Consider the following 27,132-nt stretch of genomic DNA (forward strand, 5'->3'; position numbering starts at 1 on the left):
ACAAAATTTACCACACCATGGGGAAAAAAAAAAGAAGCAAATTTCTGTACAGAAGGCATCTCAATGCGCTCTGTTACTGACCTGTGTAAATATTCTCGAAAACGAATCTTGAAACCAAGGTAAGATGATATGATATTTACTGGGCTTCTACAAAATTGCTCAGTGGAGGTAACGAAACCAGTTTTCTGGTTGTTGGGAAAATTGAATTGCCTATACAAGTATCTACAAACTAATAAGTATACATCTCTTTGTCGACGAATAAAACCTGTTGTTAGTGTGATGCAGGGCAGTCGGTATTTGTTGTCTCGCCCTTGATCACCCGGGTATTGTAAGATCCACAGTTTCCACACTTGTGATATAGCCAGTGAAACCGTGAGGAACCCTTTCGATCACAGTCGTTACAAAGGATGTCCTGGATTGCAAAAATTATACATCAGATGGTGCCTTCACTACCATTATGCTAATTATAACATGCCTCTAATTTTGGACAAAGTGATGCACATATCAGGAGCCAGACAAATGTAATCAACCAAGAGAAAAAGAGACCAACTACCTTAGAGACCAATGACTATAATAAGAAAAATAGAAGCAATGTACCTGACAACGGTTCCTGTATTCCTCTGGAAGCTGCTCGGCAGCCAATAATGCATCAAGCATGCCAAAGTAAACCTGAGTGGGTATAGAGGTTAAGGAAGATCTCACAATTGGGTTTCATATATGATCTCAAGATGATGACAAAGCAGCTACAACTAATTCTAGAAAAATATACGTTTTTAAAAAAAAGAGAGAGAATCTTACCGCCATATCTCCCAAAGATTTGCTGCAAATTGGACAAGTATAGTGACTGCATGTGTACGCCTACCAGAAAATACCTGGTAGTTAAGACTCACTGTCTTCTAAAAAGAAGGAAGGAAAGTACATGAAAAATGGTTCAAAAGAAGTTTAAGAAATCTACAGACCTGAAAGCAAGCAGAATGCATGTAATGGCCACAGGGCAGAGCTCTAACTGTTGCGCTTGATGTGAATAAAAAATCACAGCAAATGGGGCAATTTGTTTCTAAACTTTTCTCCAGGCACTTGTGGTTCACTAACTTTATCCCCAGGCAACAATTGCATGTCATGCAATGAAAGAAGTCAATGCCAAGACCCTTTCCAAGGCGGCATAAATTGCAAAACGGGCAATGATATACAGTCCTGAAGAAAAAAGAAGATTTAAATTTACATAAAAGAATTCACTAATTATTGATTATTTACAAATTTTAATTTTCCAATAAGAATTCATGTACCTTTCATCATCAAAAAATTTGCATATATTGCAGTAATACTTTGCCATGGATAGTTCATTGCATGAAGGTGTAGTGCATATTGGCCCAACCGGCTGAACGTTCAGGCAGCGCATGCACATCATTTCTGATGTTGCTTTCCTGCAATGATTAAAAGAACATCAGAAGTCTTAACCAAAAAAGAAAAGAAAAAAAAGAAGAAAAAGAAAAAGAGAACAGATATATTATAACATAACTTGAAATGTAAGTGTTGATATTCGAAAATTACCTATCCATTGAATGATCGCTCACATTATCATGGCAAAATCTACATGCAAATAACTTGCCACAGCAAGCAGCTCGGAGTTTGCAGTTTCTTTTGTAATGTTCACACCCAAATTCTTTTTTCTCTGCATCTCGATATGATGGTGAGCGTCCAATTGCGTCTTCACCAGTAGAAGATTCTCCTGCTATTTCTTGAGGTAACTTCTGCTGAGTAGCAATCCAGCGGCTAAAACAAACGAGTCACTGATTAATAATTTAGGAATTGGGGAGTAGGGCTTTGTATATTTAGATGTCATGATCTAATTTCTGTGTCAAAATAAAGATAATGTAGCAATCCGAGAAAAGTTCTAGAAGGTCAGACCTAGTCATAAGATTCTGCACAAGATATGCCTTTCTCCTTGGATCAAGAGTCGCATCACGATAAACCTTTCTGATCTCTGACTCAAGTTCATTTTGATTCATACGGAAAATATCCTTCCAACCAGGTTTGAACATCTGATCAGTCTGGTCCAAGCTTTCTTGAAATTCAACACCTAGAACAAAATAAAAGTTCAAATGAGTAGGATGAAATTGCAGCCCTCGCCTTAGCTGTGCGTTTATCTCCACGTTTGATACAAACCTTTTTGAGGAATGCTGCTTTCCCATGTTTCAGTTCGTGAAGTTAACTCTGAAGTTCCTTTCCAACATTCATTGAGCCACTCACTGAACATTGTATTTTTAGTTGCTTGCTTCCACGTATCCATCATTTTGTTCTGTTCATCCTGAGTAAGTGCAGAAGTCACCCATGGTAACATTGATTGGAGCACCTCAGCACCAGTGGTCCCAATAATGCGGCCCACTATTTTGTCTTGCTCCTCGACAGTGAAGTGTCTGCCAAATAACGGCCACAGCTCAAGTTCTTCCCTGAAAATATGCTGATCTAGTGTAACTTTTATAGATTTGCACATCCCTTGAAGCTTTGTAGCTAGCTCATTATACTTTCTAGTATAGTTGATATCATTAGCATCAAGAAAGTTAATGCTACTTCCAGCTAAATCCTCATCCATGTGAGCCTTTTGCAAGCTTTCATGAAGGTGAGAAAGTTCGGAAAGAACATGTGAGATATCTTTAAATAAATTTTCCTCCTGTTTATGGTCCAGTGTGTATGAGTGACTCACATTATGCAGCGCCTCTTTGGATTCCAGCGCAGGAAACACTATATCATCCTCTGCATTACTATGTGCTCTGTATAAGCCCCACAGCAAGCGAAACCTTCCTATAAACTGCCGGAGGGTGGTTTCATCACAATAACTAAGCTTCCCAGATTCAATATCCAAATACTCCAAATCTTTGCGTATGGCTTTATGAAATTTGAAAATAGTATCAATAGGTCGTTCTCCACAGCCAAAATCAGAAGAGGAACTATCTGTTTCCCAGACAAAAAGACTGGAATTGAGAGATGGGGCACTGGAGCTGAAAGACAAGGATCGCAAAGACTTGGCCCCAAAAAGAGAGCTTGACCCAAGATTATTGCTGTTTACTCCTAAACCTGGGACACAGCAGGACTGATCACTACAACATGGTTTCTGGGCATTTACAGTCTCTGAAGGTTCAGAGGCATCACTGTGTTTGCATGACATTGAAACATTTCGTTTGACCAGCCTCTTCACATTATTTGCTTGAGCTGATATCAAGCTGTCTCTAGCAGACAATGCAGAAGCACACGCACATGCTGAACGAACAAAATCGTCTTCAATATCAGTGAAACTTTTAACAGGACAGCAACCAATTGCACTTAAAGACAAGCATGAACCCTGATTACGAGCCTTGCATGCCCATCCAGAAAAGAGTGTTACCAAAGCAGAATCAGGCACTGGAGCTGAATCATAAAACTAGCTGTTGTCAGAATATAAAGAGACTAATAAACTTTTTTAGTAAAAAGTGAACACACAAAAGATAAATACAGAACCTGCTAACTGCATGTTTTTGAGAAAATTCTTCATTTCATCTTCCGTCAACGACCCGACTAGCCATGGCAAAACACGCTCAATAAGTCTTAAGGGCATCATGCACAAACTTTGATACAAAAGTTCGCGCTGTCTTTTGAAGCTGAAGTGCTTTCGAGCAAGCGGAAGAACCTACATATGCAGGAAAAGGAGCAGGTGGTTTTAGGACTTAGAGGGCATATTGGTTCTATAGTTTCTAGTATCCAACACTGATTAAACATGTTGTATTACAATGATCAGAGAGGTTCTTAATCTTTTTCTATAGGTACATGGTTTCTGATTTCTAATCATTTAAATACAGATTATATGAGGTAATGCCCCCGTACAACTTATATGACTACTCTCATCACTATCATGCAAAGAGCCACACAAAAATGCAAAAGACAGCAAGATTAAATATCAAAAAATTAAATTTGTGGGTTAACCTTGTTATGAATTTGGTCTGATTGGACTTTTGATTGGCTACTGATTTTTATATTTACATCTTGATGTTACTAACACGCTAGTTTAGTATGTTGATTCACCCAAAAATAAAACATGCTACCTTAGTTTCATGTGTTCTCTTAAGTTTTAAGACTCCATGGTAGATCTGTAATTTTCCCTATCTGCTGGAGATTCCCAAGTCTTATTCGGGTTTTATTATGTCATTCGGCCTCATATTCTGGTATTTTAAGGTTTGTTCAGTTTTAAGAGTTTCCTATTTAGGAATGCAGATCCTATTAGGATTAGGATTAGTAGGAGTCTTCATATTTGGTTGTAATTTGTTGAAACTAATAAAGAAATTTTACCTGAACTTCTTCATTGCTAAAGTGCCTCTGGATAGTTTCCATTATTTGATCAGCATGTGAACATAACTTTGCATAAAAATCAGCTGAAGTAGAGATTGCTCCTGCACTTTGAATAGTTTCAATCAAGCACCTGAATTCATTGAATTGACTTTCTTCTTCAGCGTGCTCTTGGAAAAAGGAAATTTTTCCATCGACTGCAGGAAATATGACTTTGTCCTCGGCAATACTGAAATCAGCAAATAAGTGATATTCAAATGGAAGGGAGAGAAAATAGATATACAATATAAAATCTCCACCGCATGTTTGTCAATGGTTACCTCTCACTGCAAACGAATATAGTTTAATAAATTTGTAATGATCACCTAAGAAATCAGTCCTAAAAAAATAAAAAAATAACAGGCACATGCAAGGATTCATCGGGAGAAGACTCTAATATCACACATCAAGTGATGCAAACAATTCCATGTGTGGAAAACAGGGAAAACTGGAACTATTAATGCCAAAATTGAATTTTACCCTATGACATATTAACTTAAACATATGCCATTACCAGTTTATTGCGCCCATAATAGGAACTTTTTTCTAGTCGCACATTATTCATAAAAGAAGAAAAAGAAAAACTTCAGTTGATGAAAATGGTAAGTTTTTCGAAAGGAAAGATTTGACTTTCAATCAAATACATGATAGATATGTAGAGATACCTGTGAAAGATGCAAACTTCAGCAATAAATTGCAACCTCTCATTGAAAGCTGATAGATTAGTAAAATCTCCAGACAGTTGTATCTTCCTAGCCTCCTCAGCTATCTCATTTAATTCCCTTTTAATGGCATTATGCCAAAGCAGTATTTCATTTATTGGATGCCCCGCACTGGTATCAGAAACATCCGTACTTGACTCTAAATACTTCCTCTTCCCAGTCCTGCACTCGCATGCACAATTTACCTTCTCCATATGTTGACTTGATGTGCTAGCACCAGAATCCACACAACATTGGAACTGAGGGGAATCTAGAGAACTTTCAAACAAGTCAGCACTTCTTCTACCTTCCATCCAGGTGAAAATTACCTTAAACAACAAAGATCTGTAAGTTATGTGCGGTTTTCAAAGCCAATAATAGAAGGAACTCAATTATTTGACTAAATCTCAAACATTACTTGTTGAAGAAGCTTTTCCTCTGGAACTATCTTGCTTAAGCATTTTCGCAAATCCAGATGTTCGTCAGGTGAAACAGACGATGAAAGCCATGGAAGAAACTCGGCCATCATATTGACAGGAATGCTGCACAGAAACTGCCAGACCAGCGATGCCTGCTCTTCAACTGAGAACTTCTCAATGAGCAAGGGAAAGACCTGCCAGGACAAAGGAAAAAAAAAAAAAAAAAAAAAAAACTGAAATTGGGTTCCAATTTTACTGTAGTAGTTTAGCATATGAAAATAAAAATTCTGGAAAAGAGATCTCCCAAGCGATGCCTTAGTTGGCAACGGAGAGTTCCTCAAGAATCGTAAGTCCCGATTCAACTCTTCCCAGTCCGTAAGGAAAAATATTGTGGTTCTCATAACTATTGGGCCCAAAAGGTGCACGTGAACAGGGGTGTATATGTTTTGCCCGTAGTTTCCCCTTTCCCCTCCCACCAATGGATGGGATCAAGTTTTCCATGTCATTAATTAGAGAGAGAAAGAAGAGTCAATTGTGTGTGCATGCTAATGATGTAGAAATAACTTGATGCACATGCTAGTGAGGGAATTTTTTGGGGGAAATTATGTGCTTGCTACCAAATGTGTTGTTGACCAGACGGTTATTGTCCTTTTTTGTAGCTTCTAATAAAGAAACATTGCCAGGAAGAGTTCAACTAACTATATATTAGTGGTAGAACTGTGGGGAAGCTTTGTTGATCATATGTTCTTACTTGCCATAGATCCTATTAGAGAAAATTTGCAAAGCCAAATTTGAATAATCAGTGCATATTAGTGATGGAATTTTATGAGGAAAAAGTAAGTCAACTAACAAAAGTGAAGATGATTAATGGTTCTTATACTTTCCATAGAACGCCACCAGGGGATTATTGCAAACTGACATAGTATTACGTCATAAGCTCCCACATCAGATTATAAAGGAAAATTGCAAAAATCATTTTCACCACTAGAAAATACCATACCAATCCCAACTCTTTTAGAAATTCTCTTCCATTTTTTTCATATTATAAAAAGCAAATACAAGAGGCACGTCACCCAATTGGTGGTATGAACAAAAAAAATAAAGATTCAATGTGTAAAAATGAAACAGCACCTGTTCCTCCTCCTTAGCCATGTGCTGGCTGACCGATGTTTGTAGGGCTCCTGTACAAGATGCTAACTCCCTCGGGAAACTTTCATCATCTTTTGCATTAGAATTTAGCAGCTCAAATAAATGATCAAAAAGATTGGTTTCGCCCTTATGTTCGAGGGAGTATGTTTGTGCTACATTCTTCACACGTATATCAAGAGCTGGAAAGATTACCTGCAGTTCCAAAGTTAATGTCGTCACGACCTCTAGGCATGACGAAATAGAGATGGAGCAAATTCACAATAAACAATGCCTCATTTGCAAAGAAGCTCAGTGTGTTAGCAAAAGCTCAACGTCATACTAAATGATAGTCATTTTGTGCTTTGGCTTTCACCCAATTGTTGTTTTGATGGCACTAAACTGCGAATCAATTTCATAATAGTAGAGAATATGCAAAGGAAAACAAATATTCCTTTGACGTCACATGGCCGATCTGATAAATAAATTAAACAAGAAACAGAAATTTTGAAAATTAAAATACAGTTTAAGCGCAACCGTTGAATTTTAACTCTCATTTGGATGAGAAACGTGAAAACATTATCCAGGTTCGCAAATAGAACAACGCCATGTCAAGATATGATCATAATACCTCAAAATGTCAGAAATAGAAGTGCAATCTTTACCAACGCACACACAATTACAGCAACATATTCACTGATATCAAAGATTGCACACACTATTTATATAAGTGAAGAAAAGAAAGAAAAAAAAAAAAACAAGAAACCAAATGCATACAGCTGGAAATCAGCACCGCGTTTTCTTATAATTGAGAAATCACAACTAATTATTAAAATCCAGAATAAATTCTTTTCTTCAAATAAATTGCAAAGCCTCAATGCAATTCGAAACTCGGCGAAAATGAAAAAGAAACGAAGGAAAATATATTGACCTCGTCTTCAGCATTGGAGTGGTGCTTGTAAATCGATCTTAAGAAATGGTAGCGCTCGAGCAACGGCCTAATATCGGTTCGCTTTCCGATGGCGAAGGCCATGGCCAATCTGTGAAGCGCATCGAGCTCTTTACGAATTGCTTTGTGAAAGAACAAGAAAATCAGAATCGGAGACCTCGGCTCCAAGCTCTTTAAGCAACCATTGGCCGAAGAAGACGAAGAAGAATCGACCTTGTTCACGGAATTGGACAGCACCGCCACTCCTCCGCCTCCGTCCATGTGCTGCAACCCCGTTAACGGCGTCGCCATCTCTGTCTTCCTGAAATCTTCTCGTACTTTATCGGAAAAATCGTCTCTCTCTAGCTCGGTGCTTGCTTTATAAACGGAAAGTTTCCCTCTCTGAATCCTTATCTTGAAGGAAGTTGAGGTTCCACCCCAAAACCAATTGGCAATGGGGGGAGTAACCCAACTCCTTATAAGCCCTTGCTAGGTTTCTCAACTTTCCAATGTGGGACTCTTTACCTTCACATTCTCACACGCCCCCGCACGTGTGGCGAATTTTCAAGCCTAACACGTGGACAACACATTTTGGGTGACGTGGAGCACGTGTGGCCGTTGGGCTTTCACACGTGGGCAACCCGCTCTGATACCATGAAGGAAGTTGAGGTGCCACCCCAAAACCAATTGGCAATGGGGGGAGTAACCCAACTCCTTATAAGCCCTTGCTAGGTTTCTCAACTTTCCAATGTGGGACTCTTTACCTTCACATTCTCACATATCTTAATTGAATTTTTAATTTCTATTTATTTGGAATTGTCTGTTTTTAAAGCTTTGGGATTGTTCAACGGAGATGAAGGTGGGGGAAGGTTTGGGTTAGAGTGAGGTCGATAAGACTAGGAAGAAAGCGGTTTATATAGTCGGCAAGGCGCCACGTGGCGCGGGCGTTCCACTGTGGACGCATGTGTCATTAACGGCTAGTCACGTGAGGCGAGAGCAAGTGAGGCACTTGGAAGACATGTTGGTAAGCAAGGTGGATCAATAAGCTTTGATCGTGAACATGTGTTTAATACACTCATATGTGTATCATCTTCATGTATGGTTAGGAAATTATTAAAGATTTTTTCAACAATAAAAGATTTGTTCCTCTTCTCTCTTAGTATATTGAAGATTTTTCTAAGAAATTTGTTTCCAAATTTTACTACTTTTATATTTGCTAAGCTATAGAGTAGATATGATTTTGTTAATCTTCAATTCAAGGTTTATTTTCTTGGTCGAAATTAAATTTGAAGTTTATTCAAATGATACTGTTCTTTTTGGTACTCCTCTTTTTTCATTTCTTCTTTATTTTCCATTAACTTCTCTCCAATTTTGACTGCATTTATGATTTGTCTTTGACGTGTATATTATGTCATATTTGGGAGTGCTTTTAAAAGGACTAAAAACCCTTCACGACAATTCCAACAAAAGCATTTTCAAACGAATACTTAATGTCACTATTTCGTATGTTATGTTTTTTTTTTCCTTGTGAATTTGTATAACTCTCTCACAAAGATGAATTACACCCACCTTTGGCAATATAACAAGTCATTCATGTGTCGAATTTCTTTTGTATTACGATTATATTGCAATATGGTGTTATTAATCTCGCCATGTTATAATGATACATAATGTACATGACATACATATTAATCATGTGAGAAAGTTGAGTTTGAAATTAGTTTAAGAAGAATTAAAGAAAATGGGGCAAGTCTAGTTACCTTGATTTGTTCTATATTTATCGCAGCTATTTTGATAGATAATAAATCAAACCTAAAAGAGTGCTTAAAAAGGATATGCTATTTCGGGTGTGTTTGCTATATGTACCTAAAATTCTTATTATAATGGAATTGCGAATGATCGACTCGACAGCATTGTTAGATTAGTGGCAGAGTTTGGTGACTCAACTAGACTTTTGGTGAAAAATAATACTTGGTTGGTCGTTGGCTTGAGCCCCCCAACCTTAATAAAATAAAAGCTATGGACCAATTGCTTTCACATTCTCTATTATTAATTAATACATCCTACATTTAACTATGCTACCTTTGAACAATTATGGCCCAGTAATCAACTCCAAATTTGCTTACAAAACTTAAATTTAAAAATTTAAAAATATTTTTGCTTACCACTTTAACTCAAGGTGTATCTTTATTATTCTTTTCAACACTTGGCACATGTCTATTGGCATAATCATAGTTAACTCTTTACTTTGTATTTATGGAACTATAATTATGTCAATAGACACGTGTCAAATGTTGAGAAGAATAGTAAAAGTACACATTGATTAAAGTGATGAGCAAAAATACTCTTAAAAATCAAATTGCAATTTGCACGCCTTAATTCTTAACCATTTTAGGAGTTGATGAAAAGACAAAACTTGTAACAAATAGTCAAAGTGCCTCTTATTATATTTCTGTCTTTATAATTTTTTTTATTTTTTTTATTTTTTTTATTTCGCATCAGATTATACACTCTTATATATTAAAATAAAATGAGTCGTTTTCGTGATGGTTGGAGATTTTGACTAGGAAGGGAAACACATTGATGACTGAAATTAAGGTTAATGGCAATTAGGAAGGCACACAGGGTGCTCGTGCCGATTGTGCCGTCGTTGAGTAGGCACGTGCCAGCCCACGCCCACGCAAGCACCACATATTCCTACTTGACTTCGGCTCGGCACCTCTTTTCTCTTTGCGTCATTTGCATTTGTTTGAAAATTGACACGATTCTTGAAGTTGAGCTCAAATTTATATTCACTCAATCATTAGTTTCTTCGCAATTTTGTTCTTTTTTTCCCCATTTATTTTAATTTTTATAGTCCCATGGCTAGCCTAGTCTCCTTTTGTTTATCTATTTGCTTAAGCAAAAACAAAAAAAAAAAAAAGTATATTTACCTTCTCTGTAAGTTCTCAAAGAGGTCTTGATATGTTCTAACCTGTGATAGGGTAGTCTCTCCTCTTTAAATCCTCAAAAAAGTCTATGTTTGATGAGCAATGTACATGGAAATTTTCAAAATCTACCCCATATACGATTGATTTTGGAGAACTTCAGTGGCCTCTTTAATTATATGAATTGAAACGATTCCACTACAAAACTTTTCCACTAGAAGATCTTTCTCAACCCCTATTAACGAATCTCTTAAGCTTTAACCTTTTTCTTTACAATTAATTAGTTAGTTCATGTCCCTTCCCACCTTTGCCACCATCATGCTTTGCTTTGGCTTTTTTATTTTTTTGTTTTTGTTTTACAAAAGCAATATTTAGGAAAGGAGATTCGAACACGGGACCTAGAGTCCATGAATAACTACTCTTTAACCAAAATCTAGTGTCCAAAAACTAATAGTTCTTCCATTAAGTCATGAATTGACCCAAGTTGCTTATCTTCTCTTGTCTTTAGCACTTATCTGTTCTGTTGCTTTGGTTATGCTTGCAGAAGAGGAAAGCTGAAGAGATAAATCTCTTTTTTATTTTTTATGAAGGAGAAAAATCTCTTTAGCACTTATCTGTTCTGTTTTCCCTATCTTTCTTCTAGAGTAAGTGACTAGGAATGCACATGAACCTACCTCTCAGTGAATCGTACTCCGGGGAAGTGCCTCTCTCTTATGGGATGAGCCATTTGTGCCACAGAAACCATCTTTTTAATTCACTGTGACTGTATACTTGGAGCTGAAAGTAGGTCTGATTTAACCCCACTCATCATGTGACCCAGAGTGATACCACTCCCTTTAAATTCACCTTTAACTCACCTCAAGTAATTAATTAGTAACTGGGGTCTTTTCAAATGGTAGGTAGCCCTGTAAAGAGACATGCATAATAGACAAAAAATTGTGTATAGTGATAATAATAGACAATAATTTATGTACAATAATAATGATAATAAATTTGTCTCGTTTTGAGAAGTGAATTTAGATAGGCTAAAAAGAATTTTTATGGAGAATTACTTCTTCAAATAATCACTCTAAGCGGTTTTAAGTAAAAGCATTTTTAAATGAAGTGATTATGAGTATAAGCTCCACTTATGTGTTTTTCTATAAATTTACGTAAAACTACTTGAAGTAATTATTTAGAAAAATAATTTTTTATAAAAACGTTTTTTGACCTATCAAAAATCACTCTCAAACGAAGTAGAATATATATGACAAAAGTAAAATAGAAATAGAATCAGGCCCAGAAAAACTAAAAAAACACTGTGTTGAACAAAAAAGTTAACATAGGTTAAAAACCTTGACCATTTCAGCCGGGTTCCGATTTCGGTTTATGTCATAAAAAACCCACTCCAAACTAAACCGGATCAGCTGTATCAAATATATATGTTTTTATAGGTATCGAATCCTTTGAGCCCAACTCTCCTTCCGACCATTTCAGCAGCCCAATTTTCCTAAACTACCCAAGCAGCAGCCCAATTTCCCTAGCCTTGTTCACGAATTAACCGAAGTCTGTTGTGGGAGAAGGACATCAAAATGATGATCTCAAGTGAATTGCAGCACCAAAACGATGTCGTTTTTGCCCACAACTATATAGGGTTGGATTTTCCTAATTTGTTTTTAAATTTTCGTAACAACATTCAAGTGGATCCAATCCAATAAACAAAAAAACACACACACTCGAACACAATTTGCCCAAAGCCATCACCTTTTCTGTACAATTCCCACATTCTCTCCCAGAGTATAGCAGCACCAATTACCAAATCTCAATCTCAATCTCAATCTCAATCCCAATTTCCCAAAATCCCAATCCTCCTCCCAGAGTCTAACCATGAAATTCAAACAAACCCATTAACACCCCAACCAAAACACCAATTTTCTCCATCGTCATCTTCCTCTCATTGAATTGGAATTTGGCTTCTTCAAAAACCAATCCAAAACCCATGGCAGGGTCTTCCCTCATGGAAAACCTCTTCCAGCGCACACTGGAGGACCTGATCAAGGGCCTCCGTCTCCAACTCATCGGCGAGTCCGCCTTCCTTTCCAAGGCCATAGACGAAATCCGCCGCGAGGTCAAGTCCACAGACTCAGACACCAAGGCCAACGCCATCCACAAACTCACCTACCTCTCCTCCCTCCACTTCTACGACATGTCTTTCGCTGCATTCCACGTCGTCGAGCTCCTCTCCTCCACTCGCTTTTCCCACAAGAAGATTGCCTACCACGCCGCCTCCCACTCCTTCACTGACGACACGCCCGTCCTCGTCCTCATCACCAACCAGCTCCGCAAGGACCTCACCAGCACCAACGAGCTCGAGGTAAGCTTGGCACTTGAATGCCTCTCCAGAATTGCTACCGTAGATCTTGCTAGAGATTTGACCCCCGAGATATTCACCTTGCTAGCTAGTAGTAAAGTTTTTGTGAAAAAGAAAGCGATCGGTGTGCTTTTGAGGGTGTTTGACAAATATCCGGATGCTGTCAGGGTGTGCTTCAAGCGTTTGGTTGAAAATTTAGAGAGTTCAGAGTCGCAGGTTGTGTCTGTGGCTGTTGGGGTGTTTTGTGAGCTTGCTTTAAGAGAGCCCAGATCGTATCTTCCATTGGCGCCTGAGTTCTATAAGATCTTGGTTGATTCTAGGAACAATTGGATTTTGATTAAGGTGTTAAAGATATTTGCAAAATTGGTTCCCTTAGAGCCTAGGTTGGCTAATAGAGTTGTTGAGCCGGTTTGTGAGCATATCAGGAGGACAGGGGCCAAATCATTGTTGTTTGAGTGTATTAGGACTGTGGTGACCAGTTTGAGTGATTATGAATCTGCAGTGAAGCTTGTTGTTGTGAAGATTCGGGAAATGCTGGTTGATGATGATCCGAATCTTAAGTATCTCGCATTGCAGGCGCTTTCAGTGGTTGCCCCAAAGCACTTGTGGGCAGTGTTGGAGAATAAGGAGGTTGTGATTAAGTCCTTGAGTGATGTGGATCCAAATATTAAGCTGGAGTCCTTGTGTCTTGTTATGGCAATGGTGTCTGAGAGTAATGTGGCTGAAATTTGCAGGGTTTTGGTAAATTATGCCTTAAAATCTGACCCCGAGTTTTGCAATGAGATTCTTGGTTCCATTTTATCAACATGCGGTAGTAATGTATATGAGATTATTATTGACTTCGATTGGTATGTATCGCTTCTGGGAGAAATGTCGAGGATTCCGCATTGCCAGAAGGGGGAAGAAATTGAGAAGCAGCTAATTGATATCGGTATGAGGGTGAAAGACATTAGACCAGAGCTTGTTCGGGTCAGTCGTGATCTACTGATTGATCCTGCATTACTTGGTAATCCTTTCTTACACAGGATATTATCAGCTGCTGCTTGGTTGTCAGGGATATATGTTGAGTTCTCGATAAACCCATTTGAACTCATGGAGGCACTATTACAGCCTCGTACAACTCTCTTGCCGCCATTTATAAGAGCAGTTTATGTACAGTCTGCTTTTAAAGTTGTAATCTTTTGTCTGAATGCTTACCTTTTGCAGAGGGGGAATGCTGCTTCCTCCTCATATATTGATAAATTGGTGCCAGATGTTCCAGGATTGGTTTCGGAATGTGATGAGCCAGAGAGTTCTGACTTGGCATCATGTGATTCTCCTGTGCATTGCAAACAGGATGAGGGATTCAACCCGAGGGTTTTAAATCAATCTTTTGAAGGTCTTTTGCCGGAACATTGTGGGGAGGAAACTGCTACTCGTGGGCAGGTATCTGCATCTTCTTCATTGAAGGACGGTTTCACACATGAATCTATCATAAACCTTTTAAATCGAGTTGAATTGGCTCTGGCTCCACTAACAGGAAGCTATGATGTAGAAATTCTAGAGAGAGCCCGAAATATACTCTGTTTCATTGAGTTGATTAAGCGAAAAATGCCTGATTGTCTAGTCCAGAAGGAAGAAAGTTTGGGAAGAGAAGAAGCACCAGCGTCCCAAATCATCAGATTGATGCATAATGCATTTTCAAATGATCTAGGTCCTGTCTCAGTAAGTGCTCAAGAAAGAGTTCCTGTACCAGATGGGTTAGTGCTTGCGAAGAATCTTGAAGACTTGGAAACAATCTTTAGTGATGTTCAGCTGCCTTCGTCAAATTCAGTTTCTCTTGGAAGCCCTCAATATGAGGACAGGGCTGGTTTTTCTCTCCCTATCCTACAGAGTAAAGAAGAGCCAGGACCATCAAATGAATCCACATCTCTGCTTGCAGATCACCGTAAGCAGCATGGTCTATATTATCTTCCTTCTGCAAAGAATGAAGATGAGTATCCACCTGCCAATGATCTTAAATTACAGGCTGATACTAATGATGGCGATGAAGATCTAGTTAAGCTTACTGAGCAATTTCTAGTTTCAAAGAAAAAGCCAAACCATGCGAAGCCTAGGCCTGTGGTGGTGAAATTGGATGGAGATCAAGTACATATTGCAGCCAACCCTGATCGGAAGGAAGATTTGTTGTCTGGTACTGTGCGAGATGTTCTTTTAGGTAGTGACACCAATCACACATCCTCTCAAAGTAAAGTATCTACCAAGTCATCGACTCAGAGAAAAGGGAAGGATAAACTAAATGTTGATTCTGTTACAGAATCTAAAGAAAATTTGGGTGATATTGAAAAGCATGATCAAGGAAACCCAAGTTCAAGAAAAAGCAAGCACCATTCGCATGGTAAAGGGAGAAGACACAAAAGCCCGGGAAAGAAGGGAGATGAAAGAGAAGAAAATGGTCAGAAAGTGAAGCAAAAAAGTAGTCATAGCCATAGTAAGCACAAAGCTCGACAACGAGCAGAGGTGCCCCTGAATGTGGTTGCACTAACACCAGGCATTCCAGATTTTCTTTTATAGTGTTAAAAGGTTTGGATTTCTTTTTTCAATCATGATGTCACAAAACTTGCCCTTGTATTTCACCATGACTAAGGTCAGTCCTGCTGTAGATTTTATACATTTTGCTTTCATAATCACAGTTTGTAGTTGCACAACTGTTGGATTCCTTTTTTTCAATTTTTATGCCAAACGATGCGAGTGAACTTCATTCAAGCTATGAAATTTGAAGGTTGAGATTGTCTATGAATTAAGTGTTGCCCACAGAGTTCTTGAAGTTCTATCTACTTGTGTTTTGAGTATTAACAGTATGAGATTGACAATATGATTAAGAGTTCGATATTTTTGGTTTTATTGCTCCCGCTTCCTCACATCTGCGCTCGTCAAGCCAACTTTGCTTTTTGGGAGGTGAAACAGCGGTTGAAGCGGAAAATTCTCTCTCTTTTGCGGTCCTGGAGATCGGGGAGATAAGAGTTCGTCCTCCCTATTTTGAGTGGGTGCTCGCAAGGTCAAAGTAAAAAATTCTATTCATTCATTAATACAGGGGTAGTGGGGAATAAATAGTTTAAGTAATTCACACCTCGAAGTAGAGTGTGTAAATACCGGATGCATAGGTGAGTGTGTAAATACCGGATGCATAGGTTGAGTCATTCGCTAAACAACTCTTTTGTTGGGCGATCAATTAGGTGCTCTAGACTTTACCATGCTATTTGTAGCTGATTGAGAATTAACTTTTAATTTGATGTGTGGTTGACTAAAGTTCAGTGTGTTTTTGGCTAATAGGCATCGGTTTAACTGTCACAATCAGCTTTCAACTGTTCCTTGACTAATTTTTTTCCTTCTTTCTGTATTTCTCTAAATATGAGGCAAGTTCTATATTCATTAAGCTAGGAGCCTAGGCCTCGTTTTGTCTCTCCTTATTTTTCAATTTTTGGCTTTTTCGGATACATGGGTGTGTGCTAAAGGCCCAACAAAAACCTGGGCCGAGCAAGTAGCAACTGCTTCGAGCCCACAAAAGTAAAAGACCTGATCTGCCCATACATATCCTATTACAGAAATAAATAAATAAATTATAAACAAATACAACTCTCCCATCACCCTCCATTCTCTCTCTCCTCCTGGGGACCGTCGTCTCTGTAACTGTAACTGTGCCGGGGTTTGCCATGGACGAGATGACAAAGGGAGAGGCAGCCATTGCTTGGGGTTGGCTCCTGGAAGCTTTGGCAGGCTTCAAAGAAGTTGGGGTATCGCTTTTACATGATTTGATTAAGATGGCTCCGGATTTGCCTGAGGATTTGGAAACGAAAGTAAACGAAAGGGTTGCTTTGAGATGTTTGGAGGATTTATTTTCCCCTGGTGATGTTCCCGCTCCTCTTCCCTCTACTTCTACTTCTACTTCTACTCACCATTCAAAAGTCACCTTTGATTTATCGGAAAGTTGCGACGATGTTCTCCAACGCATCGTGAACGAGGTAAGATTTTAAAACCCAACAAAATTTTGAATTTTCAGTTCAAATATTGTGTAGCTGGGATGTTCGTATGTTTAAATGTTAAGCTTAAAGTTCAAATATTTGTTTTGTCAGACACCAGAATCGGATTTGAAAATGGGTGGCCCTGGGCTGTTGAAATGGGATGTTCAGCCCTTTATCGTGCACAAACGAGCTTCTATGCCTAAATGTGCTTTGAGCCAGCTCAAAGATTCAATTCTTGACGGTACACATCCATATGCTGATTTCTTGATTAAAAAGAGCGGCTTAACATCTACCAGGGACGGTGGTAATGATAGACTTCCTGTCAGTGATAGTAGTAGGAGGAGAAGGTTCAATGGGAGCTGCTCTAATGCTAAAAACACGAGCGTAGAAGGAAATGATGCAAATGTATTGCTTTCCAAGAGGGCTATGATTGCCTCAAATTCTGAAAATTTGGCAGATGAAGACCATGGTGGAGTAAATGGCTCTGATGATTTGCGTAGAAATGTCAAGAAGGTGAAGTTGGATGCCTCTTATGTCTCACAGTCTGTTGAACACAACACGATTTCTTTGCCTCAGAAAGAACGTTTGGATGATTCATCTGAAAGAGATGGTCCAATTTTCGAGAGAGAAAGATGTGTTTTGGCAGAATATCGCATGAGAATGTTGGAGGAAAGCAAGGTCTTAGAGGATGATCATGATAATTATACTTGCTCAAAGCGGTCTGGACAGAGCACTGAGATTGCAATCCATAAGAGTCAGTTAGAAATTCCTTGTACTGCTGAAGGCAAAGAGGATAGTGAGCATTGTCCTGAACCAACAACATCAGGTGTTGTTCCTCCGGATGTAACCCAGCATAAAGATCCTGAGCATGGTTCTCATGTTAAAGTAGCACATGCTGCATCTGCAGATGGATCCCAGCAGAAGACCGTTGCTGATCGAGCCAAAGATCCCATGGATTGCCATTGCGAGTCAAGTGATAGCTATGGGTTTAATAATGAGAAGATTGATGTTGCCATGAAGAAGCAAGATTTCTTGACCTCACAATGCACGATAAATCGTGCTTACTCAGACACAATTGATTGGACAGAGGAAAATTTTTGTATGAAGTGTAATGAAGGTGGTCAGTTGTTGATATGCAGTACCAGTGATTGCCCTTTGGTATATCATGAAAAGTGTCTTGGTTCTGAGTTCATTTGTTATAAGAAAGGTAACTTCTACTGCCCCTTCTGTTCGCATTCTCTTGCTCTTAAGGAGTACCTAGAAGCTAAGAAGAAAGCTTTTCTCTTAAGGAAAGATCTAGATGCATTTATGTGTAACGTTTCGGAACATCAGCCAGCAAAGTTTCTTTGAAGGAATTTTGATGAGGATCTTCTTGAAGAAAGTTATCAGAATATGGTGAAGCACGTGTAAATGGAGTCGATGACCTTCATTCTGAGAATACGGTGGTAACCAACAAGTAGCACCACCTGGATCATGTATTGATGCATGTCAATAGAGTTTAGAGACAAAAGGCCACTGCATTTTGTACAAAACTATGAGCTGGTGAAAATGAATGGGAAAAAAGAGGAAGAAAACAGAGTGGAAACCAGCGTTGTATATACAGTTTGATGATATTATAAATATTTGGGATCGTTCTCTTCTTTCTTCTATTGTGAAGCCTTTGCACTGCTGTTTGAGTCTCTTTGGTCGAAGCTAATACCATAGTAAACCCAAATCATACGCAAAGCGCATTCAAACTGCTGAACCCTTTCCTACCCTAACCCCTTATTCAGTGGCTAAACTAATTCGTTTAGAAAACTGAACATGAAATATGCGTAAGATGAACTTTTTCTATCCAAGAAAGAACAGGGGAAGCATCACAAATACCTTACTTTCTTCAATAATTCTGGCCCCAAATCTTGGAGCTCATGCCAACTTGCTGACATTTGCACCGTAACCTTTAGTTAAACTTATTTGTCAAGTTTGCGAATGCTCGAACTGGTGGAGAGTGGGCATGAGATGTCAACCCTTTGAAGATCTGCGGTGTTGATTGTCAACAAGACTTTAGAAACCCTAGGTCGGACCAAAACACATGCATGCCATCTTAACTTTCGCTTCAAGTGTCTTCTTTCAACAACAAATAACTTCCATTCCAAGTGTCCTAGATTATTAAATTGTATGTAGTAGCTAAGCTAGCTACGGTCTTCATCTTCTGCCTAACCCTTCACCTATCCTCTAATGCTTTCAGCAATGGGAAAGGAACACCGAAAATCTCAACCAATTCTAAAGCTTTTGCTCTCCTATATGCAGTTTAGCCATGCCTTTGAGCTTGTGTTTTTTGTCGTTGGTTTGTGCCTTGGAGTCATGGTCAGTTTATACTGCAAGACCTTCCCATTCAAGTTACAAACCACTGTAAATGTTTTCTCTTCGTCACCACTGTCGCTGTCGCTGCCAACTCCAGCATCGCAATTGCTCCCACAACCACCCTCACTGTTGCCAACTCCAACATCACAATTGCTCCCACAACCCTGCTCACCACCGCCTCTCCCATTAGCACCAACATCACAATTGCTCCCACAACCCTGCTCACCACCGCCTCTCCCATTAGCAGACTTGGGTACTGAGGTTACATCTAAAATTGAGGCATTTATGTTGCACAAGATGGATGATGATGATGAGTTGCTTTGGAGGGCATCATTGGTTCCAAGGATTAGAAAGTTTCCTTTTAACCATGTGCCTAGAGTTGCCTTCATGTTCTTGACAAAGGGAAATATACCTTTGGCCCCATTGTGGGAAATGTTCTTCAAAGGTCATGAAGGACTTTATACCATATATGTTCACACTCATCCTTCCTATGTAGATTCATGGCCTCAGAACTCTGTTTTCTATGGAAGGAGAATTCCAAGCAAGGTTGGTTTCTCAATTCTCACAAATACACTAATTTCACTTCGGTAGCTTTTAAGTTCTGTTGATAAAAATGGTGAATTTTCAATCATGTAATAATTTGTTACACACACATATATAAACTAATGATTGCAGGAAGTTGAATGGGGAAAACCAACAATGATTGATGGTGAGAGACGCCTACTAGCAAGTGCTCTCTTGGACTTCTCTAATGAGAGATTTGTGTTACTGTCCGAGTCTTGTATCCCATTGTTCAACTTCACCACAATTTACAGCTACCTCGTGAATTCCAGTGAGAGCAATATTGGTTCATATGACGACCCGAGGAAGGTTGGTCGGGGCAGATACAATCCCAAAATGTGGCCTGCAATTAACATATCGGATTGGCGCAAAGGCTCCCAGTGGTTTGAGGCCAGTCGAAAGCTTGCAATTGAGATCATATCAGACACCAAATACTACCCCATATTCAAAGAGCATTGCAATCCTCCTTGTTACATGGATGAACATTACATCCCTACCCTAGTCAACATTCTTGGCGTCGAAGACAACTCGAATCGAAGCATAACTTGGGTTGATTGGTCCAGGGGTGGCCCTCACCCTAGAAGATTTGGGAGGAATGATGTTTCATATGAGTTTCTGAATCAAATAAGGTTTGGCACCAATTGCACTTGTAATGGTATTAATGCCACCACTTGTATGTGCTTTTTATTTGCTAGGAAGTTCATGGGAGACACTCTGCGACCTCTCTTGCAAATTGCACCCATTTTGCTAGGTTCCGTTTCATAGTTATAATAATGTACAAATCTGATATAACATATGCATTTATGCATATCTATTTATTCCCATCCCATCCCATGACATTAAAAGGAATGGTTTTGTACGGTCTTACAATTTAATTTATTATAGTTAATTGTAATTTATTATAGTTCTTGTTATAACATTGTTGGTCAGTGATAGAAAATTAGTGTTAATACTCGTTTCATGAAAGTCTTTCCCGCATGCCTAGGTGGTCACTATTCATGTAGCCCAACCAGCGGTGTTCAGCCTGTGGCAGCTCAGGCATCTGTGGCCCAATAGATTTTATTATTTTCCTAATTGGAAATTATTCATAATAATAAAAAGTTAAGAAAGTTTTCATTCTCTATGTTGATTGAGTGGGGAGGCTGTCCCGAATGGTAAACCCAATTGTTTCTCTTTCCTGGATTGAAAAGAAAATGGTAAATGCCACAAAAATTTCATACATGATAAAATCTAAAGCTCTTCCCTTATTTAACCAGATTTTGATCCTAATTGATACTTATTTTGACACAATTCAAGGGATCCAGATTTCTCATTCACGCACGTCTTTCCCTACCAACAATACAACTTGGTTAACATTTTCAAGCAAGTCTGTTCTGTATAATTATTTGGGTTGGGTGGGTTGGGTTCATTCACCCAACCCCCCACAAAAGCACTCTCTGTTTATAGGTTAATTGTGTGTATATTTATTATTAATTAATTATGACAGTCATTGTTTTTATTTTTATTTGGTTAATTTAATTCTCCATGACCTTTCATGTTAACAAAATATTAAAAAATATATATATACACATATACTAGTGTGATGAAATCAAATCAATTTAAGAATCTTTCAAGAAGAGCAGCCCACATTTCATTCATTTCAAACCATTCGACTTCTCATTCTCTCTCATTCTTTCTCTCTCTCTCTCTGCGCTAATTATCACTCCAAAATGAAGAACAAACCGCAGCAGCAGCAGCAGCAGCAGCAACCACCCTCATCAATTCCCAAGCATTTCCTCAATGTCCAAATACACCTCCATAAAATCATCTCCAACTTTCTCATCTTCGCCTTCGGTTTAGCCATCGGCGTCTCCATCAGTTTCTACCTCAAAGATTTTCCCTTCCAGCTCTACGCCACCCAAGCCAAATACTCTCGTTCATCAAACACTCCATTGTTATTCTCTTCTGCTCCACCACCACTACCACCGCCGCCGCTGCCAACTCTCAATATCCAAATAAATAAAACCAAAACTTCTGCTGCGCCTCCCCCACCGCCAATCGGCTTAAAAGAATACACAAAGCCACCCAACATTATGCACGACATGGACGACGCTGAGTTGCTGTGGAGAGCTTCACTGGTGCCTCGCCGGCGTGGGCTGCCGTTCAAGCGCACCCCAAAAGTGGCGTTCATGTTCTTGACAAGAGGGCCTCTGGCATTGGCTCCGTTCTGGGAAATGTTCTTCAAAGGCCATGAAGGGCTCTACTCTATCTATGTCCACGCCAATCCGGATTTCAACGACACCATGCCTCAAAACTCTGTTTTTTATGGCAGAAGGGTCCCAAGTAAGGTCAGTACATCCATATTACAATTATTATTTTCCTTGATTTGTTTTCATTAATTCATTTTGATTCAGAATTTTAGTCTAATGTCTAGTGCATTCATTCTTAAGAGAGAAAAAAAATCTGTGATCAAAACCCATTACACTACTTGTAGCACCAAGCCAACCAACATGATGACTTCTATGTGAAAATAGCAAATTAAATTCCGGCACACTATAATTAGGATTTTTTGTGTGCATGTTTTTGTTTTTATTAAGAAATTAAATACTGATGGTTAGGATTAGGAGTGGAATGCGTTATGCTTCATTAAGTATTTAGTATGCGTGAAGTAGCTCTAATTTGTTCAAATTTAACTTTTCTCGTCAATTAAAATTGGAAAAAGAAAAAGAAAATACGAACCAACTAAGAAATACATGGATTGATTCAGTTGGTAAGGTCCCTGCACTGTGTGTCGCTCCACCAGTGTTAAATCTGATAAGGTCTTGATTTGCCTTAGTTGTGGATGTGGGGGTAGCCTCTCTCTCCCTCCCCTTAACTTTTTATTACCAAAAAAAAACATTAGAAGATGTCCCGATTTCCTAGTGACAGAGGAAAAGAAAAACATAAAGCGGATGTTTCTATATTGAAAAAAGAAATGATGAAAATTTAGTTATTCTTTAGAAATTAATTAGTTAGGATTTTACATACTTTTTGGAGGGATGTCAAATCAATTTGGATTTGGTTATGGTTGAGATTTTGAGCCATTGAGAGGTCATTGCATATAGAAGAGCTGGAGAATTTGATGCCCTTGTTTTATGATATTATTATTGTATTAGATACATACTGCATGGCAAGTCTTCGGAGGATCATTCTTCTCTCTTCTCCAAAAGTTATTTATATTTTTTTCGAAAGGAAACTGAAATATAATATTTGATAGTTGACATTCCCTGTCGAATGATACAATACATATATAATTTGCACAAGATATTAACTTGAGAACTTAATTTAGTTTCTGATTATTAATAACTAATATATTTTAAGGTATATAAGCAGATCGTAGTCTTTGAAATCTTACTATAATAATTTGGGGTGGCTGCTACATGTCTAGAAATGATTGGCCATAACAACATGGGAAAAACCTGTGTATGTGGAGTTTTGACAAATGAATAAGATTTTATTTGGGGGAATAGCTAAAGTTATGGAGTCGTGTTGGGCTATATGTAGTGATACAATTACTTTATGTTAAAGAAAAGTTTGAAAGAGTCATTAGGAAAACAAATAAATCAATCTTTGTGATTTTATCTATTTTTGGGTCAAAATCTCTTGTAGATACCAACCTAAAATGTCACCACCATATATATATATATATATATATATATATATTGTTAATTCACTTCTAAAGTTGGCATATGCATTGAGTGGTGAATTCAATTTGTTTTATCGTGCATTGCTTTGATTCTACTCTTTTTGGAACTGTAACAACAGACACAATTCAGAATTCTATCTCATCACCTTTCTAAATTCCTTTCGTAATGTTGTCTCTCACTCATCCCATCGAATGCAGCCAACAAAGGAAAGCAAGAATGCCCTTAGTTTCGTTCTTTAAGTACTTAGGAAGCAACAAAATGTAACACGTCATAATTTCTTTTGTTGAGGTAAAGTCGGCTGAGAAAAATGATTCGAAACTAGTTGGGTCATGTATTTTTACAAAACATCTAACATGTTATATTATCAGACCATCAACATAAAGTCTTCATATATTTGATTAATAAAATAAATACAATATAACACGACAAATTTTACTGAGTGCATCTTCCTTAATTAGTATCACATCATAATATAATTGGTGTGGTAGTAAATAACTCAATGTGTTCAATGGTGCAGAATGTGACATGGGGTGAGCCTAACATGGTGCAAGCAGAGCGACGCCTATTAGCCAATGCCTTGCTTGACTTCTCCAACCAACGTTTTGTGCTGCTCTCAGAGTCTTGCATACCGCTGTTTAATTTCAAAGTCATCTACGATTATCTGATGGGCTCAACCCAGACATTTGTGGAGGTCTACGACTTACCCGGCCCAGTGGGCCGAGACAGGTACAGGCCCAAAATGAGCCCACAAATCACGCTCGGCCAATGGCGGAAGGGCTCGCAGTGGTTCGAGGTGGACCGTGTGATTGCGGTGGAGGTGGTTTCCGATCAAAAGTATTTTCCACTGTTTACAAAGCACTGCAAGCCCTCCTGCTATTCTGACGAGCACTACTTGCCTACGTACGTGAACATCAAGTTTAGGAAGAAAAATTCGAATCGGACGTTGACTTGGGTTGACTGGTCAAGGGGTGGGCCCCATCCGTCTAAGTTTATGAGAACAGATGTGACTGTTGAGTTCTTGGAGAAGCTGAGGCATGGAACGAAATGCGAGTACAATGGGAAGACCACCGATGTTTGCCACTTGTTTGCCAGAAAATTCTTGCCCAACACTTTGGATAGGCTGCTGAGGTTTGGCCCAAAGCTCATGAAATTCAATTAATTTTTCGCAGTCAAGATTTTTTGTTCATCATTCATTTCTCTGTAAACTAATAAAGCTTAGGATCAGTAGGTTTTGTTTGAATTTTTTTATTTTTTATTTTTGGCTTTTTATGTTTATAAGTTATCCTTTGAAAACACATTAGAGGGGCGAAGCTCTAGAAAATGTTTGTGTGTGTGTGTTTTTTCCCCTTTCGGTTGGGGCAGTTGGAGGTGTATAAGTTGATTGATCCAGATAGTTGTGATAATAGAGTGATATTTTGTACCATCCACCTCTTGACACTCTCTCTTTTGTTTCCCCTTTTAATCACAATGCCCAATTCTAGATCACTTTGTCAAAAACTCCAAGATATAAGCACAGCGTCGTCTTTTGCACGAAAAGTATTGGGTCCAAATGATGATGATGTTGTGGCGGGTGTGGTGGTGGTAAACTTCTAGAGTCGAATGACTTAAGTTGTGTTACCACTCATCTCACCTCCAAACTGAAAAAAAATGGCAAAATATAAAATTGAGTGATTGTGAAAGAAAAAAAATGTAATAGTAGATCGCTATGCGAACTATGAAAGGCGAATGGTATGGAACAATTATATTCAGTAAATCCTAGAAAGAATGAGTAATTTATAATTTATATTGAGTCAAACGCAGTATATATAGAGAGAGGAAATAGGTTGGTTCTTTCTGCGAACTTTTTTGGCCATTTCGGATAACCAGTGCAGTTGGGAGTTGGGAAAGTGCCGCCAAACTTCAAAAGAAAACTTTTCTTTTTGTGGTCAGTCAGTCAAAGGAAAACTGAGAACGGAATAGTATTGGTCTTGCTCGATAATTAGCTTAATTTTGTTGTGATCTGTGGTATATGATGTATCAGAGTCAGTCAAAACCTAACATTGATCGACATATTTGGTTATGTCTCCAAGTACCAGTGCAGTTCCTTGTTCACATTTTCATATGCACCCATGCACTGCCACCTGCAAAACATTTTGAATTAAAACAATGAAAAGACAAGTGAGATAATATGCGTCTCTGTCCTTCCCAAAAGCTCTGAAATTTACCCCACCCCAACTGGCAATTCTTTTTTAGTCTTCCCACCATACCATTGGGGCATCTCTCTGGTTATTAATCCATAATCAATCATATAATAATGTTTAGGGTATTCTGCTGAATTGCCCCCTGAACTTGTACGTAATGCTCAATTTATACCCTGACCTTTTTTTTTAGCAAATTAAAGGCTCGAATTAAATTGTATTATCAATGTTCCCCCACCGTCAAAATTCGAACATTTCATCCATTAGTCCGTCTATTTGACCCACGTTGACGCTTGATTGAGGGTTATTTTCGTCATTAGGTGCGGATTGAATTAGCAACCTCTCCTCTCTCACACACTTCGCACTTCTCTTTCACATTGGTAGGGTAGGGTTAGAAAGGGACCAGAATTTGGGCGGGAAAAAGGACGAAATCGAAGGTTGGAATCGAACGAAATTGAAGGTTGCTGAGAGAGAGAGAGAGAGAGAGAGAGAGAGAGAGAGAGAGAGATGAGGACGAACGCACACAGAGGGAGTTCAGAGTTGGAAGATGGCAATCCATGGATGTTGCCATCACGGGTCTGCTACTGTGGGAAGGTTGCAAAAATTCAGACTTCGTGGACCTCTTCACATCCAGGACGAAGATTTTATGTTTGTGCACAGGTGAGTTGAATTTTGAAGTTTGGGTTTCAAATTTGCAGTTTTGAATTTCCACCTTTTAAAACTGTGTTTGCAGAAACGTTGTCAAATGTGGGAGTGGGGTGACCCTGATATGTGCAATAGATCTAAGCAAATAATTCCAGGACTGCTGAGGAGAATTAACAGTTTGGAAGCAGAAAAAAAGAAAGGGAATTCGAAGCTGAAAAACCCATGGTTTTGGGTGTCATTGTGCATGTTTGGGGTTATTTTGTGCTTGATTTTGAATGAAGATAAAGGCACAAATGGGCAGCTGTAGAAATGGATGGGTAGTTGGCATTTTGTAAGGGCTAGAAAGGGATGAGTGCTTGACATTTTGTAATGGTTAGAAAGATGGGTAATTGGCAATTTGTAATGGTGAGAAAAAGATGGGTGATTGACTTTTTGTAAGGGTAAGAAAGGGTGTGTAATTGACAATGTAAGAACTGTTTTGGTGAATGAAAATGCAAGCTGTCATTTTGACCATTGAAATAGTAACTATCACACCAAATGAACTGCACTTCAAAGGCCAAAATATACAACATTTGAATTCACATGTGATTACATAAAAGCTTGTCCAAATTTAGTTTTAAAAATACATCTTCATCCATTCACTTCATATCAAAATCAGTTCAACAATATACTAGCAAATAGATTGCAAACCAAGATGATCTAGAACACCAAAATAAACATAACAACTCTTGAACCATTCACTTCAAATTGCTGACTAAACTCTCCATGGCCTTATTCGTTTTGCTGGAGATTTTAACCTAGGCCTTTTTGGAGAAGTTACCATAGGTTGAGGTTGTGAACTTGAACCTTGATGAGCTTGCGAACTTTGGGCAGGTTGTGGAGGAGCTTGTGAGCTTGGGGCAGGTTGTGAAGGACCTTGTGAATGTGGGACAGA

General features: G+C 38.6%; 5 protein-coding genes across 5 annotated transcripts; 4 read left to right on the forward strand and 1 right to left on the reverse strand.

The window, feature by feature from the left end:
• On the reverse strand, nt 34-7,841 carry LOC18775902 (zinc finger protein BRUTUS). The gene is made up of 14 exons (XM_007210428.2): nt 7,533-7,841; nt 6,608-6,817; nt 5,476-5,670; nt 5,022-5,386; nt 4,321-4,546; nt 3,496-3,664; nt 2,167-3,405; nt 1,909-2,080; nt 1,552-1,773; nt 1,287-1,424; nt 960-1,194; nt 799-858; nt 598-669; nt 34-412 (listed from the first exon to the last, which is right to left on the reverse strand). Exons 1-14 carry the CDS (start codon nt 7,839-7,841, stop codon nt 272-274), a joined length of 3,753 nt encoding a protein of 1,250 aa, XP_007210490.1. The 3' UTR covers nt 34-271.
• On the forward strand, nt 12,100-15,596 carry LOC18777308 (AP-3 complex subunit delta). The gene has a single exon (XM_007210339.2). The coding sequence runs from the start codon at nt 12,435-12,437 to the stop codon at nt 15,357-15,359; it is 2,925 nt and encodes a 974-aa protein (XP_007210401.1). The 5' UTR covers nt 12,100-12,434; the 3' UTR covers nt 15,360-15,596.
• LOC18777221 lies at nt 16,187-18,452 on the forward strand. Its single transcript, XM_020564865.1, has 2 exons — nt 16,187-16,807; nt 16,919-18,452. The coding sequence occupies exons 1-2, from the start codon at nt 16,499-16,501 to the stop codon at nt 18,155-18,157; spliced, it is 1,548 nt and encodes a 515-aa protein (XP_020420454.1). The 5' UTR covers nt 16,187-16,498; the 3' UTR covers nt 18,158-18,452.
• LOC18776924 lies at nt 18,524-20,575 on the forward strand. Its single transcript, XM_007208818.2, has 2 exons — nt 18,524-19,696; nt 19,826-20,575. Exons 1-2 carry the CDS (start codon nt 19,025-19,027, stop codon nt 20,474-20,476), a joined length of 1,323 nt encoding a protein of 440 aa, XP_007208880.2. The 5' UTR covers nt 18,524-19,024; the 3' UTR covers nt 20,477-20,575.
• LOC18775756 lies at nt 21,235-24,796 on the forward strand. Its single transcript, XM_007208847.2, has 2 exons — nt 21,235-22,038; nt 23,894-24,796. The coding sequence occupies exons 1-2, from the start codon at nt 21,421-21,423 to the stop codon at nt 24,533-24,535; spliced, it is 1,260 nt and encodes a 419-aa protein (XP_007208909.2). The 5' UTR covers nt 21,235-21,420; the 3' UTR covers nt 24,536-24,796.

The sequence above is a fragment of the Prunus persica genome, chromosome G5 (genome assembly GCF_000346465.2).
Source record: "Prunus persica cultivar Lovell chromosome G5, Prunus_persica_NCBIv2, whole genome shotgun sequence".
NCBI lineage: Eukaryota > Viridiplantae > Streptophyta > Magnoliopsida > Rosales > Rosaceae > Prunus > Prunus persica.

Bases quoted from the DNA above. Each gene is read 5' to 3' on its own strand.
- LOC18775902 (XM_007210428.2), bottom strand. From the start codon at position 7,841: ATGGCGACGCCGTTAACGGGGTTGCAGCACATGGACGGAGGCGGAGGA. The intron at 859-959 runs GTCTGTAGATTT...ATTTTCTGGTAG, and splicing joins TGCATTCTGCTTGCTTTCAG to GCGTACACATGCAGTCACTA. The intron at 413-597 runs GTACATTGCTTC...TTTGCAATCCAG, and splicing joins AATACAGGAACCGTTGTCAG to GACATCCTTTGTAACGACTG.
- LOC18777221 (XM_020564865.1), top strand. From the start codon at position 16,499: ATGGACGAGATGACAAAGGGAGAGGCAGCCATTGCTTGGGGTTGGCTC. The intron at 16,808-16,918 runs GTAAGATTTTAA...TTGTTTTGTCAG, and splicing joins TCCAACGCATCGTGAACGAG to ACACCAGAATCGGATTTGAA.
- LOC18775756 (XM_007208847.2), top strand. From the start codon at position 21,421: ATGAAGAACAAACCGCAGCAGCAGCAGCAGCAGCAGCAACCACCCTCA. The intron at 22,039-23,893 runs GTCAGTACATCC...TCAATGGTGCAG, and splicing joins GCAGAAGGGTCCCAAGTAAG to AATGTGACATGGGGTGAGCC.
- LOC18777308 (XM_007210339.2), top strand. From the start codon at position 12,435: ATGGCAGGGTCTTCCCTCATGGAAAACCTCTTCCAGCGCACACTGGAG.
- LOC18776924 (XM_007208818.2), top strand. From the start codon at position 19,025: ATGCTTTCAGCAATGGGAAAGGAACACCGAAAATCTCAACCAATTCTA. The intron at 19,697-19,825 runs GTTGGTTTCTCA...TAATGATTGCAG, and splicing joins GAAGGAGAATTCCAAGCAAG to GAAGTTGAATGGGGAAAACC.